The sequence below is a fragment of the Notothenia rossii genome, assembly GCF_949606895.1.
Source record: "Notothenia rossii genome assembly, chromosome: 8".
NCBI lineage: Eukaryota > Metazoa > Chordata > Actinopteri > Perciformes > Nototheniidae > Notothenia > Notothenia rossii.
This window is the reverse complement of record NC_136906.1, coordinates 25,328,278-25,346,714: the sequence shown is the minus strand read 5'-3', so window position 1 is coordinate 25,346,714 and position 18,437 is coordinate 25,328,278. Positions and strand designations below refer to the sequence as shown.

The following is an 18,437-nucleotide window of genomic DNA, read 5'->3' as shown; positions in this document are numbered from 1 at the left end:
AGAACTACGCCTATATTGTGTAAAGCGCCCATACACTATGGCGCACCCCCCCCCCCCCCCCCAAATCAAGTTGAACCGCCCCAGTAAAAACCAGGGGCCGTATTCACAAAGGATCTTAGGGCTAAAAGTAGCTCCTAACTGGCGAATTTAGGAGAAACTCCTAAGCATAATGGGCGTCTCAGTCTTAAATTTAGGACTCCTAATTGTATTCACTAAGAGCAATTCACAAAGTATTTTAGGCCTAAAAGTAGCACTTAAGTTTAGGAGAGCTTAAAAGTCCTCGAGAGGACTCCTAACTCAGTAAGAGCTATTCACAAAGAATCTGAAAATGGCTGCGAGACGAAATGTTTTGGAGACAATGGAAGACTGTGAATTGATCAAGAGATATGGCTAAATCGTGAGGGTATCAAAATTGTTGTGGAATTAGTGCGGGATGCAATAACATCCCCGACTAACAGGAATAACCCGATTAGTCCGGAAATAAAATGTTTGGCAACACTACGATATTTAGCAACAGGGAAAATGAAACTTTGCAATGCCGACGATTTAGGAATATCGCAACCATCAGTCAGCCGTGCCATAAACCAAACCATCAACGCGCTCTCTAGACCACATATCATCCAACAGTTTATCTGGTTTCCTTTGGACAATCAACAACTACACAGGATCAAAGCCAACTTCATGGCAATTGCAGGTATGCCCGGTGTGGTCGGTGCTATTGACGGGACGCACATAAAAATAATTGCGCCATCAAAAGATGAGGACGTGTTCGTCAATAGAAAGAAAGTACATTCCATCAACACGCAGATTGTTTTCATTCATCATGATAGGGGGACTTGAACGGAGGTATGGGCTGTTATTGAAAGTGTTTAAGTGCTGGAAATATACTCATTGGATAATAGTTTGCGGGGTGCTTTTAATTGCCCCCTTGATTTAATGCAATTTACGTATTTTTATTGTTTGCTCTCTCTCTTTAACGTGCATATACAACGTCATTATCGTGGTCTGCACAAACTTGTCATCATGCGTGTATTCTGCTAACTGCACTGTCCATAACTATTTGATAGGAATACATTTCTAGCCTAGGCTATTTCCTTGTTTTTCGGTGATTTAGTGGGCTCGTTTGTGGGATGTTGCGGATGAGTTTCACCGAGACCGCCTGCTCTGAACAACCAATCACCGTACTGACCGCTTCTAAACTCATGCACGAGAATCGACGTAATCCATAGCAACGGCGCGTCACTCTTAGTTCACTCTTAGTGATTGATTTATCCTTAGTATGAGTAGGTCTCAGCGGCTTTGTGAATAACTTTTAAGAAAAAACTCCTACGTAAAATGTTTTAGCGCGAGTTAGGAGCACTCCTAGCGGTAAGATAAAATGCTTTGTGAATACGGTCCCAGAGGTTTATGTGAAATAGTTCTTTTTTGAAATCATGGTTTTAGTGTGCAATTATAAGTTTTAATTTTGTATTTGTGTTAATTTAAAAATAAATCAACCTCCCAAAAAACGTATACAGCTTTTATTAACATTGGAATTTACTGTGTAAGCGGCCACGGGGGGAGAGCTTTAGAGAGCTCTTTCCTGAAAGACTGAGAGGCTCTGATAACCTCAGCTCAGTGAGGTAAAGGCACACCTTTATATGATCATTATAGTTATAAAAAAAGAAGAGAATAGATTTTCATCTATTCTCTTATAGTATAAAATACTATATGACAGTAAAAAGCTAAAATCTTGCCTAGGGCAGCAAATTGGTCAGGGCCGGCCCTGACTGGATGGCCTACCTGCCTGTCAGCCTTCCATCTGTGCACAAACTTATCTCTTGCGCTCATTGGTCATGTGCGCGTTCGTGTGTGATACTGTGTGTATGCAAGCCCGCATCTAGGACGCATCTATGTATCATGGCTGTAGACCTGTTAAGTAATAAAGATACCTCATACAAAGGTCTACGGATGCCTTATTAATCTCCATGACCTGCGGTCACCTATATAGCATAAAGGACTATTACAACTGTTGTGCATTCACGTTACTGTTGCACCCTAGTGACAGCTGATAGACCTCCTAAAATAAGACACCTTACCTCAGTCACTGAATACTCTACTTCAGTACAATAGTAAGGTACTTGTACTTTACCTAAGTGCTTCTATTTACTGCTACCCTATACAGTACTTCTACTATTCTACCATTTTAAAATGCAGCACTTTAACATGTAGTTAACAAGTAGTTTTATATTTTGTATTTCTTTTATGTACTAGTACTAGTAGTTTAATATTTACTACTTCTTTTCAGTAAATATAATACTACTTGTTAAATGTTAAAGTAAAGTTAAATGTACGTAGTCCACCTCTTCTCAACCTTTATTTTTAACCCATCTAATCACAAAGTTAGGTTTTCTCAGTGCTACAGTATATCTTATGATCTGTACTCTGCTAGCTTCCTGTGCAACAGGAAGCTTGCAGAGTACAGATGATATGATGCTCAAATTGCAGGCAGTCAAACAGCTCTCTGTGTGCACCATTGTTATATCAGATCTAGCCTACACAACATTGTTTGCATTGAGAATGGCAGCAGTATTGGAGACTAAACAATTCCCAGAATGCCTGGAACGCTGTTATTTTTTCCCAGTCGGAGTGGCGTGGTTGCAAGGTCTCACCACAAACAAATCTGCTGTTAGCGTGTGTGGAGAGCAGCAGGACTGCCCACTGTCACTGCAGGGGTGGGTGGGGGGGCAAAAAGCAAAACTTGAGTCGAGTAGTCTGCATTTTTCAAATCAAAAAAGCAAGTAAGAACAGTATTTATGCATTGCAAGGGGCTTTCCAAGTTCTTTCACCCCTGAAATGTGTCTTTTCAGATTTGTTCAACATCCATAGACCGTATAGTAAGTGGACCACACTGAAACATCACCCAATGGTTAGGGGACTACAGTTTTGAAGCCTGGAGTTTGGCGTTTTGGTCGTTGCCATCTTGTTTATGGTGGAGCAATGTTGAACACTGAAAAAAAATGTAAAGCCTTAAAAATGTTGCATTCACTTTTATGAATTGTTAAAGGGTTCATGTTTTTATACAAAACCCAAAAGTGCACTGAAAATGCCATGTTACGGAACTGTCAATCACAAGGTAGCCCCACCCTAAAGCATATGCTGCGTATTAATTTCTGCACTCTAAATGAGACCATCAATTATTAAATGAAAATACTGAAGTGAAACTAGCTTTAGAGAACATGTTAACTAGGACAATAAATCACAAATATGAGTAGATCATTTTATCAGACTTCAATACAATCTGACTTCTTTTAGCCACCAGTGGATTCACCCTCTGTTGGATATTAGAGAACATGCATGTTAAAGACACTTGGATGTACCCAAAGTTTGCATAACGACAGATGTTTTAGCACACTTTCATCACTATGTTGCTTTTCAATGAAATAAAAGGATTGATATCAACGTTAGTTTATTGTTTAATCAGTCTTTGACTCAGTTGAAAATAGAGTAGATTACTTACAGAATCTAAATATATCTCTCAGAAAATAATACTGTGTTTTGGAAAGAGCATGGTATCTTCCTGTAAATCTCTCACATACAATATATACACATTCTTTTGTATTATACATTATACACTTGCATACACAGTCATAAAAAGCATCACATCTGAAAAAGTGGACTCTTGAGGTTTTGCCGTTCAAATAGTTAAAATGCATCTGCGTACATGCGACACACGAGAACTTGGAGGGTGTTTTTACACTTCTGGTGTCTTCAGCAATTTAACTGAGTGCAGTGATTATTATTCAAATGTTTTCGCCCTGATGTGAGATTCTGGCCCCTCTGGAATAATAAACCAAACTCAGGCTGCAGCAGTAATTGGAGTTGGGTCGGATTTAATTTATTTATTTATCCAGTTGTGTGCATCGTGCAGTAAGTCCAATATTTGCTGATTGCTCATTAATACGTTTGCCAAGAAGTTTGTTTTAGGTCCCGTCTCTTACTTACTTTAGATATTTAAAGAGAAATTCAAATTTAGATGGCACATATCAACTCAAGCAATCTTGCAAAACATTGCGGTGTGTAAAGGCAACATGGTAAAGTTAGATAGTCATAATCAATCGGAGTAAGAATACTTTATCCTGGGGGGGATGAAGATTTGGACTGACAGGTGAATGCCTTTAAACTTAATTATCAAAAATACATGTTATTTGTTGGATGTCTGAATGAAAATAAAGTTAGTTACATCTGGATAAATTTCATCAAAATACCAATTGGAACATGTTCAAATGTCACGCTCAAGAATATAATCAAGTGTCATTGTAGGCCCGTTTCTTAAATAATAGTTGGGGGTTTCAATAATTGCATAACAGAAGTGCACCAATTCTGGGCTGATAATGAACACCAATACAACACAATGCTGCTTACACGTCCTCCATGAGACATTCACAAACCACTTACCATCTGACAGTGTGCTACTGTTTGCCTTACAATCCCGAATGCATTAGGACTTTGATCCGAGTTCAAATAATGATTCACCGTGTCACGATCCAGACAACTTTTTTTTTTATGGGGCGGCACATATTGCAGCACATAATGTAAACACACAGCCTCAGTTGCAAATAAACAGTCCTTCTCACTGATTGATTGTGGATACACGAACAGAGGGTGGGGCTCTGCTGCGAACCGTTTCATACCCCACGTGGACAAAAATATCCCTAGGTGTTAAAGAAAATGTGTGATATATTGTGAATGTTAACAGATGTATGATAAGCATTGAATCTATTTAGCACATGCGGCATTTACAGTGAAAGTCAAAAACACATTTGAAGGTGTAAACTGTCTACAAATATATATGATTGTTATTTATTTAGCATTTGAGTGTAAAAAAAAACAGTGTGCTCACTTTCTATTTGTCTTCAAGTGAATTCCCCACCTCGCTGCATGTATCTGTTCACAGGGAGATTCACAAACTGGCCAGTAATGCAGTGATGCAACAGACCTCAAGCAAAAACAAGTTTTAATTCGATTTTTAAAACTGGTGTCCAGTCCGTTAGCTTAGTGGCAGGCATGAAGCGGCTTTAACGGGAAAAGTGCAGATCAGCATGGCAGTTTAAAATCTGCTGTTTGCAGGTGTTGACAGAGTCATACATCATGTGTAGAGGTTTTTGAAATGTGAACTAGTCAGGCTTCATATTTCCACTGGATAAAACTTCCCAAACACTCTCACAATGCGGGGAATGTCCATGCTTCCTCCTCAGGTCCGGCTCTGTGACCCTGTGGGGACTTCACCATGTGAGGCCTTCATGTATATTTCCTTAACCAATCACATACTGGACTGAGGCTCTGTTCTCATACCAATGAGCTGATTTTTAAAGAGTGGATTTGAGCTGCTTATGCTTGACAGGTGATGTGATTTCAGCAGAGATCACAAGAGGTATACCGGTTATGACTGAACCCTGAATAATGAGCGGTGTGTAATGTAGTCTGTGTGACTTTAAAGTGATGTATATTAATTGTTTATGCAAACATGTTACCTGTGTGCTGTGTTATTTATTACAGTGAAACATCCCCTTAGCAGAAGCTACGTGTAGGTGCCGAGAAAGAAAATAGCTTTTGAAATGAAGAAACCATCAATGCTGTACTCTACCTTTACAAATGAGAAGATTATTTGCTCTGATTATGAGGAATCACACAATTTAGTTTAAGATGAATCCAGCTCTGTAAATTCAGAGCTGTCATCTCATTCAAGTGGACAAGGCTTTCAGTTTGAAGGCGATAAAACACTGATGTTCACTGGCAGCACAAAACGTGGGTCGGCAATGTTGACACACAATCAAATTCAAATGTTTTAGCTTGGTGGTTCTGCCAGTGTGTCAGAAGAAAGCATCATGAATTATTTCATTATTCGTGTTTGGACTTCAATTGTATATCATTATTGCAAGCATCTTTAACATTTAACATTTAATCAGTAGAGGTATTAGCAATAGTATATATCAACAGTTGCTTTTTAAGTTAGAAATTCAAGCTAACATATCCTTTACAATTCTTTCCAAAACGGCTACAGCTGTGGAAGCCGTAGTACTGTAAAAAGCATGACCAATCATTTTAGCCGGCCCGGCTAAAGTAACTGGATGGCCTACCTGCCTGTTAGCCTTCCATCTGTGCACAAACTTATTTCATGCACGTATTGGTCATGTGCGTGTTTGTGTGTGTTGGAGGAGGGGCTCTGTAAGGAAGTGATGGCAGATTTTTTCCGGCTGTGTATTTTCAAATTCTAGCGAACTCGAGCTGGTTTCTCCAAAATTACCTACCATACCTTTAATTTGATTTCACCTTTCTTAAAACATTTACTTCTATTCGAACAATAGCATATATTGAATTTAATTCATTTTTAAATCATTAATTCATTTTTGATCAATTTGACACATAATATATAATATATATATAAGATAATTCCAAGTCGAAATATCCAGAATGTAATTTTGACAAGTCCTAAGCAATATCTAAAACTAAATTCTCACTTATCAAACTGTTAAATTGATATTCAGAACTGACTTTTTAAATGTTCTTTGAAGATATCTTGATCGTTGTAATTTGTAACAATGTCAAATCTGCTTTACAGATATCGGCCTTCCATATTAAAACTAGTCGACATGACATTCGACACTTCCACTGGTAAAAACAGAATCGCTCCTTGAAAGCCAGGCTGATTAAACGTTAAAAGGGCAATGTGACTCTACAGTGAATCAGGAATAGGTCAAACTTGTTCTCAGAATATTAATAACACAGCCGATGCAGGAGGCGGCACAGACTGCAATGACAGAGTGCTCGTCTGTTTGTGTGAAAACACCGCGCTGGGTAGTTAATGTGCCAATTTACCGCCCTCAAACTAGAAGCTTATGTGTCTTAGTGGAGAGCTTCACTCAGTGACAACAAATAACAGCACTTAGTGGTTCTTGCTTTGTTTGTGCTCTCCCTGCAGAACTGAGCAGATCAGGTTCTGGAAGGTGAAGGAAATTCCACAGTCAGCTACGTCGCTCTTAACCCAGTCCAGAGCAGCGAGGGAGCTCCATCAGATACTGGCTCCTTTAGGGGGAGGGGGGGTAAGTGCCGGCTATGCCAAGAGCTTGAAAAAGTGGGAGTTAGAGGGGTGTGGGTAACAATCTCCCAGAATGGGGTCTCACGTCACCACTTGCTGCACTGTGGAGCGTTCAGGGGGGCAGGACTGGGTTCTGCAGCGCAGCCTCCTGAGCAGCCGCTGGAGCTTGTTAGAAAAGTTTTTGTTCATCTGTCGATACATGAGAGGCATCGCAAAGCTGCTGGAGAACGCCAGCAGCTTGGACACGCATCTCAGAAAGTTATATGTGGGTAAGTAATGTGTGTTGCTAATGTGCCCCGGCGCTCCGGCCACAGTGTGTACCAGCAGGGTCATGTAGTACGGCGTCCACAGCACAAACTGCACACACACGGAGGCCAGCAGCAGTCTGTGGATGGAGGGGTCCAGGCGGGCCGAGTCCTGGTCCAGGGGCGTGGACTCCTTCCTGATGCGCAGGATGAGCACGAAGGCGTAAAAAACGGCCACGGCAGGAACCACGTAGCCGATGAACATCATGATGGCGTCCGCCGCTTCTTTGTTCTGCATTTTGGAGCACTCGACCATCTTGGTGGAGATGTGGTTGCACACGTAGAAGAGCAGCGAAGAGAAGCTGGTGAGCACGGCGCCGCCCCAGATGAAGCCGCACACGTGCTTGGTGTTGTACACGCTGGACATGTACGTGCGAGGCAGCGCCCGCTCGATGTAGTAGTCCAGACTGAGCAGCGTGGTGGAGTACATGATGACCAGGGAGGAGATGTTGAAGAGGATGAGCAGGGTGATGTACACCTCGTTGTTGTACTCCCACGCGTGCCAGCGGGTGAAGGAGGAGTTCAGCAGCTCCACGGGCGCCACCAGGTTGAGCACCAGGCCCGCGATAGCCATGTTGACGAAATAAACATCCGGCATGGTCATGGAGACCTTGTTGGAGAGGTTGACCACGATAAGCAGCACGTTGTAGCACAGCCCCAACGGGAAGCACACCAGGAGGTAGATGAGGGAGAACACGGACAGGAAGAGGCCGAAGTCCTGGCAGAGCCGGAAGTCCATGCTGGTGTCCGTCTCATTGTAAACCAGGCAGAGCCACATCGCTCTGACTCTGGGCGCTTCGCTCAACAGATCCACTGCAGGCAGAGTGAGGGAGACACAAGTTAGTTACGGAACAGATACATAACGTCAACGTTGCAAATAATTGGCAGTCAAAATAAGAGCTGGCAAATATCTAGGGCTGCAACAATTCTTCTAGACAAGCTATGATTGCTGTCCATTCAACTTAAGAATGTTTTTATTCCAAAAGAGATAATAAAATCCCAATATTTTGATGATAAAAGTGCAAGAAATATGCAAACATAGACATGCAGGCCATTAAAGCCTATTTGAACTTTAGAAAAGGACACAGCCGATCTAGGTAATATTTGTTACTTCTTTTTTTTTATGCAAGGAAGTCGATTAATCCAACAGTTATTTTCTAGATGAAACGATTTGTGTAAATTGTAGGGCTGCTCGATTCTGGTAAAAATCATAATCTCGATTATTTGGGTCAATAAATTGATACGACACGATTATTAAAAACGATTATCCATTTACTTTGAAAACATCCATTCATTTAAAAAATTTTTTTGAACAGTATGTTTTTAACAGTTGATTACCCTGAACTTTAAGTACAATTCAACTGAAAAATGTATAAAACAATTTAAAAAATAATAATAAAATTTTTTTAAATAAATAAAATAAAATAAATAATCGTTTTATTTCGATTATGTTGTTTTCATAATCGTTGCAAGCCAAAATCGTAATTGCGATTAAAATACGGTTAATTGAGCAGCCCTAGTAAATTGTCATAAAAAAGTTATAACTATCCATCCTAAATCGGAGGTGATGTTTATAAATGTCTTCTTTGTTAGTCCAGAACTCAAAGGTGTTCACTTTAATAAAACATAAACCAGGAGAAAGCAGGAAATCGCCAATTTGAGATCATTTTCTGACAGATATGCAAGAATAATGTATTAAAACGATTCTAGGATTATCAAAATAGTGGTAAATATATGGTAAACTATCAATAGAACCACCAGTACATTCATATGGCATTTCATTGAAATTCAAAAGAAAAGAACAGCATGCAGTTTCATTTCCGTGTGTGAGACCAATAAAATAAGTTCATAACATTATACCCTGTATATTATCACTGTATTAAGACCCTGTGAGGAAAGGAAATTAAAGCAATACCAGAATTATAAAACACCCAAAATCACATCGTAATTCCTGTGAGCTTATATGGACATACGTTTTATGTATTATGGATATGGTTTATGTGCGGCTCTGCGTGTGTGCTCCGTGTTTTGCTTGGCTGCGATAAAAAATGTAACAAGTTTAAGCTGAGAGTTGAAAATCCCAGCGGACATTACTCACTTATTATATTACTGAAGTCAAACTCTCTGCTGCTGGCAATTATAAGTATTAGTCCAAGTTTTGAGGAAGTCACAACAAAACACACCACATTCACTTGTTTTTCCCCTCCATGAGCAAAATGGAATTGGTTTCTAGGAGCAAACAAGGCCTTGCCACACACAAAAAAAACGAGTCAGCCACGGCACAGCTATTGTACCCTGGGTAACACTGTTAATTTCACTTCACTGCATCTGACTGGCTGAATACAAACGCCTCACAATATGTCTCGTTTCGAAACCCACTCGTTCTCCTCTTTCAGAGCCACACCGGGGCCGAGCAAGTGTTTGACGCCTCGGCAAGCCTTTCCTGTCTCGCTCGACTGCTCTCTCCCTCTCTCTCTATCACTGTCACATGCAGGGGGCATTGCTAGCTGCGCAGTGCTGCCCTTGTGCTTTTCACATGGTCAAGCAGCCAGGACAAAAAAACAAACACTTTTCTTGCCTGGCACTTTATAGACTGCTCCAGAGGTGGGAAGTAACTAAGTACATTTACTCAAGCCCTGTATAACTTTTTAGATACTTGTAGTTTACTTGAGTATTTCCATTTTATGCTACTTTGTACTTCTACTCCACTACAGTTCCGAGGTAAATCCTGTTCTTTCACTCCACTACATTTCTTTGGTTACTTTACATATTTGGATTAATGATGTGACATATACACAACACTTAAGACTGTAGCTACACCTGGAGTAGCATTCACAAGCTACCCTGCAGTATACAAAGAAGTGGGGGGCACGTGGTGATGGGTAGATTTATAAAGAGTGAAATGTGAAGCAGGCTCTGGCGGAGGGTCGGCTAAGATCAAGGCGCGGGGTTGGAGTTCACGGTGAGGTCAGAGAAGATGACTGCGCGCACGTTGGGAGTGTTTGAGAGCGAGCTTGACAGGCCTGCAGGATTTGAAAAGGTTGTGTAATGCTGCCTGCATAATTAACTCAGGTCACTTTAAGTGAATTATTCAAACAGCTTCAGGGAAGGAAACGGGAGATCACAGGGCTATCGCAGGGCCGCAGTGATAAGTCATCTAAGCAGTGTCACTGTGTTTTATTTCCTCAGTGACAATTTTAGCAGTTGGGTTTTCCACATGTTTGGCTTCAGTCCCGAAGCTGCTTTAAAAAGGGAAAAATAAAGAGCATAACACTTTTTTTTTTTTTAAACGTATCGTAACAGAATTTACTCCCAAAGCCTCCCCCTTGAAAATTCTGCGGAGCAAAGTGCAGGAAGGCAGTTTTGTTTTCTCGCAGGATGAGTAACGATACCAGTAAAGGGGAAACATTCTTCTGTTCACTTACGTAACACCACTACTCAGGGGCTGTTTTGGCCTGAAGCCTCACACACAGACGCAAACACACAAGGTCCCTCCTCTATACTACTCCAATTGGCTGTAATGGGACTATTATAGAGGCTGGGGCTCAGAGCTGGAAAGTGTAGAGTTACTCTTTACAAAACAACCTGTCCTCACTAAGACAGGAGCCCCGCTCAGATGTCTTGTAAACACGGCTCTCTAACGTAACCAGCTAGGTGACTCATTTACTATGAACAGGCCTTGACACAAGAACATAATCAGCTATGGTGCTCTCCCATAGATGATGTGCTTCTCTCGAAATTGGAAGACGTTTGTTTATCTTTTACTGCTTTAACATCGTCTTATCACTTAAGGAGAAAATGACTTAAGAATAGCTGGTGAGACTAAAGGCATTGTGGTCGGTCGTGTCCATTCATTGGCACCTGCTGTGTACGGATGGTTTAGCCACCCTTTCATTAGCACATTGGCTCTACTACTTCTAAGAGCTTCCTTACAGTCTGGGTAAAGACAGTGTTAGCCTAGTGTTTGACACAAGACAAAGACAAAGCGATGGGGGAATATAGATGAATTCTAACGCTATGACATTTACATTTTGCAATTTACTGGTAAACTGAAAACTGAAACTGGAATTTCTAACGTTCACTTACTCAAAGTGAAACAAATTTGACATAGTGTTTAATTATGTTTAATTTTCCACTTTTTAAACCACTCAAGGAATAGATACAATGCAATGTGGTTGTGGCACCTTAAAAGAGAAGAACATGCTGGTATTAGTAAGCAATACCACAGCAATTCCTCCAAATCACTGCACAATAAATCACATTCAGATATTATCGCCTTAAAGGTGGGGTAGGTAAGTTTGAGAAACCGGCTCGAGATGCACTTTTTGTTATATTGCATGGAATGCTCTTAACATCCCGATGGCAATGAATATCTTAAGTATTTTGACAAAAAATGTATTAAAAAATGTCATTTGTGGAAGCCATAGTACTGTAAAAAGCGCGACCAATCATTTTAGCTGGCCCGGCTAAAATAACTGGATGGCCTACCTGCCTGTCAGCCTTCCATCTGTGCACAAACTTATCTTGTGCCCTCATTGGTCATGTGCGCGTTCGTGTGTGTTGGAGGAGGGGCTCTGTAAGGAAGTGGCAGATTTTTTCCGGTTGTGTATTTTCAAATTCTAGCGCACTCGAGCTGGTTTCTCCAAAATTACCTACCCCACCTTTAAGTAATTAATGTTTTTAATAATAGCTTTCATATTAAACTTGTGAATATCCACTGATAGCGTTGCTGTGTCTGAATCAAATCACTCTGAGCAAACTCTGCGTTGGTGTTGTCATGCACTTTAGCTCTGCACAGTTTGCCAGCAGCCCATGATAATAAAATCTCTACTTTTCCACTCCACTGAGGGAAGTGAGGTGAAAGAAAAACGTCTCCTCCTACTCATATATGAGCTACAGTATGTCTGTTTGAAGCTCATGCTAGTTTCTGCCACATACAGATGGAAGTGATGCAAAACAGAGTTGAGTTAAGGTCAGAGATACGCCGTTCAAATAAACAGGAACAGGAGCTATATTCTGCTATTATTAAAACATGTGTACTTCCTGATAAAGTTCTCTTTGAAGAATATGTATGCAGTCATTTAACAATGCATATTAGTTATTGAAGAATGCATGCAAGTATACAACAATAAGTTCAGGAGAAGGTGGCTTTTGCATATCCTAAAGGAGTCTAATGTAAATGACATTGCCAAGTAAGAATAGCCTAAGCTCTAGTGAGAGTTCTTCTTGCACGACTTGGACTGCAGTTGTAGACTTGGTTAAGCCCCTTCTGAACTTTTTGCCTCAGTCCGTGTCAAAAGCGGTTAAGTTAAATATTCCCAGAGGAGTGGGGGGGGTGTGTTCCAGCGCGCTTCAGCCCCACCAAACATTATCTCGTAAGAGTGGCGCCCACGTGCTTGACGTCTGAGCATTTTGAAGGCCAGATATCGCCGTCTGATGGGAGTTAGTGTGACATTCTGGGCCCACACCCCTCATATATCTTTACTGGAATTTACAGGCTCTTCTCAGAAAGTACTGAGTGATGTCACATGATTCGCTCCTTGCGTCTGCAGCAGCGTGCAGCGGAGCAGCAACTACAGATAGAAAATACATGACTCACATTTGCACATGCAGTGACTAGGCAGCAATGTCAGAAGCAAAGTAAAACAGAATCACATTGATTCATGAAGTTTCTTAGCAATTGAATAAGTATAATGAGTATCTACCCACATAACTGCTAAACTACTTACAGTATGAGAGGCCATTAAGATGCCTATTATTCCAGCCCCTAAATCTTTCCGGTTCTAGTGCATTTCTAAACCTTTTGTTCTTGGAAAGCAGTCTATTAACAGGGATTATTAATGAGCCATCTGACTTTTCAGTCATTCATGACTAACATTTTGTAAATGAATATCACCAAGGGGTGATTCAAATACTTTACCGATTAAAGTGGAAGGGTTTAATATAATCGTGACATTTTTCCCCAAATCATCATTTGTCCCTAAAGGCCCTGACACACCAAACTGACACCAAAGAACACGTTCCGACGGACCCGATTGTTGTGTCGCCTCACGTCTCCTGCGTGTTGGTCAAAAAGTCTCACTGGAACACACCGCAAAGACTTCAGCCAACGGCCAAGTAGCACGTATGCACTGCGCATGCCTGAGTGGCAATAACTCTCCTTACCAGCAGGCGGCGGTAGTGTGTATTCGTCATTCAAAAGAGGCAACTGGAAGACAGACTGCGTGATATATAGAAACAAAAAATAGCGTGCGTTCCATTTTCACTCTCGTCCATCACAGACTGTTTAACAGACTGTTTCACATAAAGACTTATAATCAAAAATATGTTTAGTGCGGTACTGGAAAAAGAAAAATAATAGCCGTCTGCGTGTGCCTTCTTCCCTTCCGTTTCGCTTCTCATGCACTGATTCGCTAAGCTGCCGGCGGAAGGTGTCGGCACGGCCGAAAAGGCACGACGGTGCTGGACACACCAATCCGAGTAGGGTGACAGGATGCTCATCGACGGCCAGACATCTATCGATGGCCGAAATCGGCCTGGTGTGTCCGGGCCTTAAGAATTTGAGTCAGAGCGCTGGAATTTTGTTGCAGGAAAGATAACTTAAGATATGAATTCCTCAAAAGGAAAACAGACTTTTAAGCAAACTGATCAAACAGGTCACTTATCTACCTGTCCACTGTTTTGCTAATCCAACATTTTAAAATCTTGACAGGTTTATCGCAGAAACGGTCCAAAATGTTGACGATTGAATTGACTCAAGAGGGAGTTGAACAATGTCAGAAATGTCTTTTGGCAGTAGTCATGTTTCATATGAACTTCCATGGTAAGAAACTCTGGTCAAGCACAGGTCACAGCTTGTCAAGACAGCTTCCTCAGCGTCTTTTTGGCAACATGTTGAACTGTGACAGGCATCAACAAAGTCAAACAGAGTTCAATGGTCAGCACAAAGCAGGCTTACCGCCATTAAGCCATGGCCCACACGACCCATGTCCCCTTCAGTCACATGGATGAAGTTGACAACAACAAGTGCAAAGCCTAAATCTAAAGAAGCATTTCATTTGGTGGGACCGTAAAGACTTATCTGATCTGAACTACTTCAGGAGCGTTCACTTGTCTTCCTGGTTGCAGAGTCGAACATGATTCGAAAGTAAGGGTCACAAATGATTAAATAATGTCTTCTAAAGCTGATTAAAAAGTCTTGATATCATTTTTCAAAATAAAAGGTGTCAAGCTTGGTCAAAAAAACACTATCATTACATGGAATATATTCTATGATTTGTGAGTACAATAATCTATCATTTGTATAATTCTTCAACAAGTATGATCCTATATTGTATGGATGTTCAAACGAATAAACATATCTAAAAACGTAGTAATTACTCATTGATGGCCTGGGATTTACGAACAAAGGCTGCCTTCATCTTTGAGTCTTCTAGTTATAAGCATCACATATGGTTAATTAACTCTATGACATCTGATTATCTCTATGCCCAATGGCTGATGTCATGTCAACAAGAGTCATATAGGCTATTATTCAAGCAAAGACAAGTCTATTTAAAGCCACACATTCTATTGACAGTGAGGGAGTTTTAAACTTCAAGAACTCTGATTAAACTGATAACAACTTTTTTCCCAGCACTTTGAGAAAACTAAGGTGTTGCTTTCCAAATATAAACATGTTGTTAAACAGTGGAGCTACAACAGCCGAACAAGGGTAAGAAAAACAAACCAGCCTTTCTAACGTGTCTATTTATTATTGCGCACATCATGTCTCTCCATCACACTTGACTGCACAGTTCAAAGCGTGCGGAGCTGTCACAGCTCTTACCATTAATCTACCATTTTCTGCGGCTATTGTTGGCACAGTCACTCAACATCGCATCTACTCATCCTCGATGGAGAAAATTGACTTTTCTACCACTGTAAGGTGAATATTCAAGGCACCCTGAATCTCATTAGTTGGCGAAATTATAAAAAAAAGAGGAAAACTCACCAGAAACGTATATATTTGGCTCGGTGGCAAACCTACGGCGGCATTGGGTTTGGATGTAGCATTTCCACTGGCATTTCTCAGTCGTTTCATTTCACAAACGCGGTCCTAAAATACACACTTCAGCTTCCCACGCGCTCTTAAAGCCTAAAAAGAACCGTTTTACTGGCTTACGGTGGAGACTGAGTTTATCTATCAACTTTTCGGACGAGGCTTGTTCTGAAAAGGGGCTGTCCGTTGCAGACTTTACTACTGCAGAGTGCTGCTGAGCCTACACTAGTGTGTACACACGTGACCCTCCCCCACCGTCTCCTCTCTGCTCTACGGTCGCGAGGCCCCAATGGACGTTGTCTGCTCTGATTGGAAGCTGGGCTGGGAGGTGGGGCGCGAGGGAGTTTGAGGGGAACACACACACACACACACACACACACACACACACACACACACACACACACACACACCAAACACACACCAAACACACATTAATTCAAACCTTCACCTTGATAAATATTTCACAATTTGTTTGAACAATTTAACTAATTGTAAGTATCTATCAGTGTCACTTCCTGAGTGATATGTTTGAATGTGCTGCAGTTGCAAATTGCATCTTGTTTGTGTGTTGTGTTACTACATGATGTGTTGTCCTTAACCTGAACCCAACCCTAACCTTAAAACATTACTAACCTAAAAAAAAAAGATTTCAACCACAAAAAAAAGATTTGAATATAAATTACTCACCTCGTGATACCTTCAATTAGGGAAGAAAACTTGGCATTCCTCTACGATCAAATCATCAAAAAATTAAGAAAGTCTTATTTTAATCAAGGTAAATAAGGGCAGTGCTTAACAACAGCAAAACAACAGATATGTTAGCAAACTCTTAAGCAACACATTCAGTATGATCCAAGCCTAATTTATTTCGAATTATATTGCACGTGTTAGTGGTGTTAGTACATGTACTATGGGCTCAGAACAGTCTCATAATACACACATGCACACAGAAGGATTCAAACTTGTATTTCCGGATCCACACTTGTGTTTTTCAATGCACACACAAATGTGTTCCATTTCATATACATGTAAAAAAATCCAAATACAGACAAAAGTTTTACATATGTATTTTTGATCCTCACATATTTGTTTTCCGTTTAAATCCCCTGAACCTGCAAACACAAACCGCTTTCTGTGCACGGATCGCTGTGCGACTTTTTTCTATCTATAGCCAATCAGATGTCTCCTCAATTCTAAGCCAATCACATGAGCGCGCCCCCACGAGGGTATGATTTATTGCGTTCATGACACTTCCGCATTTTGCGCAGTCCGGTCAGCTCGCTAAACAGAGGGCGGAGCTTCAGGTGATCATGCAGAGCTGCGTGTCTCTGTCAGACTCAGCAGCTGATCTGATCTCTCTCTCGTGTCCGGTTATACTTCACTCACGTTTATGTCCATATCGATCAGATCCAGCTCTCCTGATCGGCCTTTATAGAGAGCACCGATCAAACTATTAAGAGTGAATATCGGCCGATAATGACCGGCGGGGCTCCCCCCCGTTGACAGTTCACTGTCTAGCACTGGCTTCGTAATGCACTGACAACAACTTCATACAGACATAAATAAAGCAGCTGTATTCGCCATACAGGAAACACACGTTTTTTGTTTGTGTTTGTAGCCTTTATTTAACCAGGTGAAAGCCCCTTGAGATCAAAAGATCTCTTTTTCAAGGGTGACCTGCAGAAAGGCCGGAAATACAAGTGTGAATCCTTTTGCGGATCACGAAATACAAGTTTGAATCCTTCTGTGTGCATGTGTGTATTATGAGACTGTTCTGAGCCCATACATGTACAGTATGTTTGCTCAATTTAACAAAAATATTTTAAACTTCCAAGATTTCACTTTTTTTCAATGTGCAAATCTATAGGAACAGGTGGATGGTAGGGCAACTTCTGAAAGTGCATAACAAAGAGATAATTGTGAACAGGAATTACTGTACAGTGAACAAATCCAGTTTTAATGTTCTTTTTGGCACCTGGCTATTCATTTCAGAGTCAGAAAGAAATGTTGAACCTACCCTTTAACCTAACCAGATGCAGTATCACCCTGAACATGAGGTCAAACTGAAAAACAGCAGCGCATTAAAACAACACCAGGGACTATATTAGTGGGGTTGTGTTTTTCCAGGATCTGGTGAGATATGAACTAAATCTAGGAGGGACAGTAAAATATCCATGATTTCCAAAGTTTTTCAGTCATACATTTGTCATAATTGCATTTGACTAAATGTCATTAATTAGAGGACAAATCCCTGCTTCAGACAAAAAATCTTTTGATTTCCTAAAGGTTATCCTGTTTGTCCCATCCCTCAAAATGAAAGAAAGTTAAACTCATGTGTGAATGCCCTATAGGAAGTATGGTGGCTTCTATTCTAATGAACATAATGAAGAAATGTTTTGTAGTGAAGCAGAGTGTTTTTCGCCTTTGGGAATGAATAGATTATGTTAGAAAGATGAAATGCCTGTGTGTTGCTCTGATGAATGGAGCAACAGAAGTTTGCTAAAAAGATTAAGGATTATCATACATTTGCCACAGTTTATAGTGCAAATCATAATCCCGACATAATAGCAAATTATTAAATGAAGTATCAAGCATTTGTGTCTCAACAACAGCTAATTTCACAATGGAGCTCCATACAGATAATGAGCAAAGTTACTTAATAACTCAGTTGTTTTATTGTTGCAGTGCGTAAAGGCTGCAGTGTTTTGTGACCAAATACTCACATATACATTTTCTGTCTTTTGCTTTGCTGGTTACACGTTCTCCATGCTGAGTTTTGCAAAGCCAGTGACACATTGGATTGTAGTCACCCAAATAATTTGCAACCATTTCAAGTTTTTATAGTGATAAACTATCATCAAAGCACAACATTAATGTCATGTTCAATTTTAATGTCACTAACTTATAAAACCTTATTTGATCCTGCTGAGCTCCACAGGTCTCTGATAACATGGCCCCTGCAGCGGTAACATCAGGTCTTAATCAGGGCTTCACTGTGTACAGATCCATCCCT

The 18,437-nt window shown here is 40.7% G+C and overlaps 1 protein-coding gene across 1 annotated transcript; it reads right to left on the bottom strand.

Moving 5' to 3' along the window:
- Window positions 1-3,431: 3,431 nt before the first annotated feature.
- On the bottom strand, window positions 3,432-15,670 carry gpr146 (G protein-coupled receptor 146). The gene is made up of 2 exons (XM_079642698.1): window positions 15,377-15,670; window positions 3,432-8,196 (listed from the first exon to the last, which is right to left on the bottom strand). The coding sequence occupies exon 2, from the start codon at window positions 8,159-8,161 to the stop codon at window positions 7,160-7,162; it is 1,002 nt and encodes a 333-aa protein (XP_079498824.1). The 5' UTR covers window positions 8,162-8,196; window positions 15,377-15,670; the 3' UTR covers window positions 3,432-7,159.
- Window positions 15,671-18,437: the final 2,767 nt, after the last annotated feature.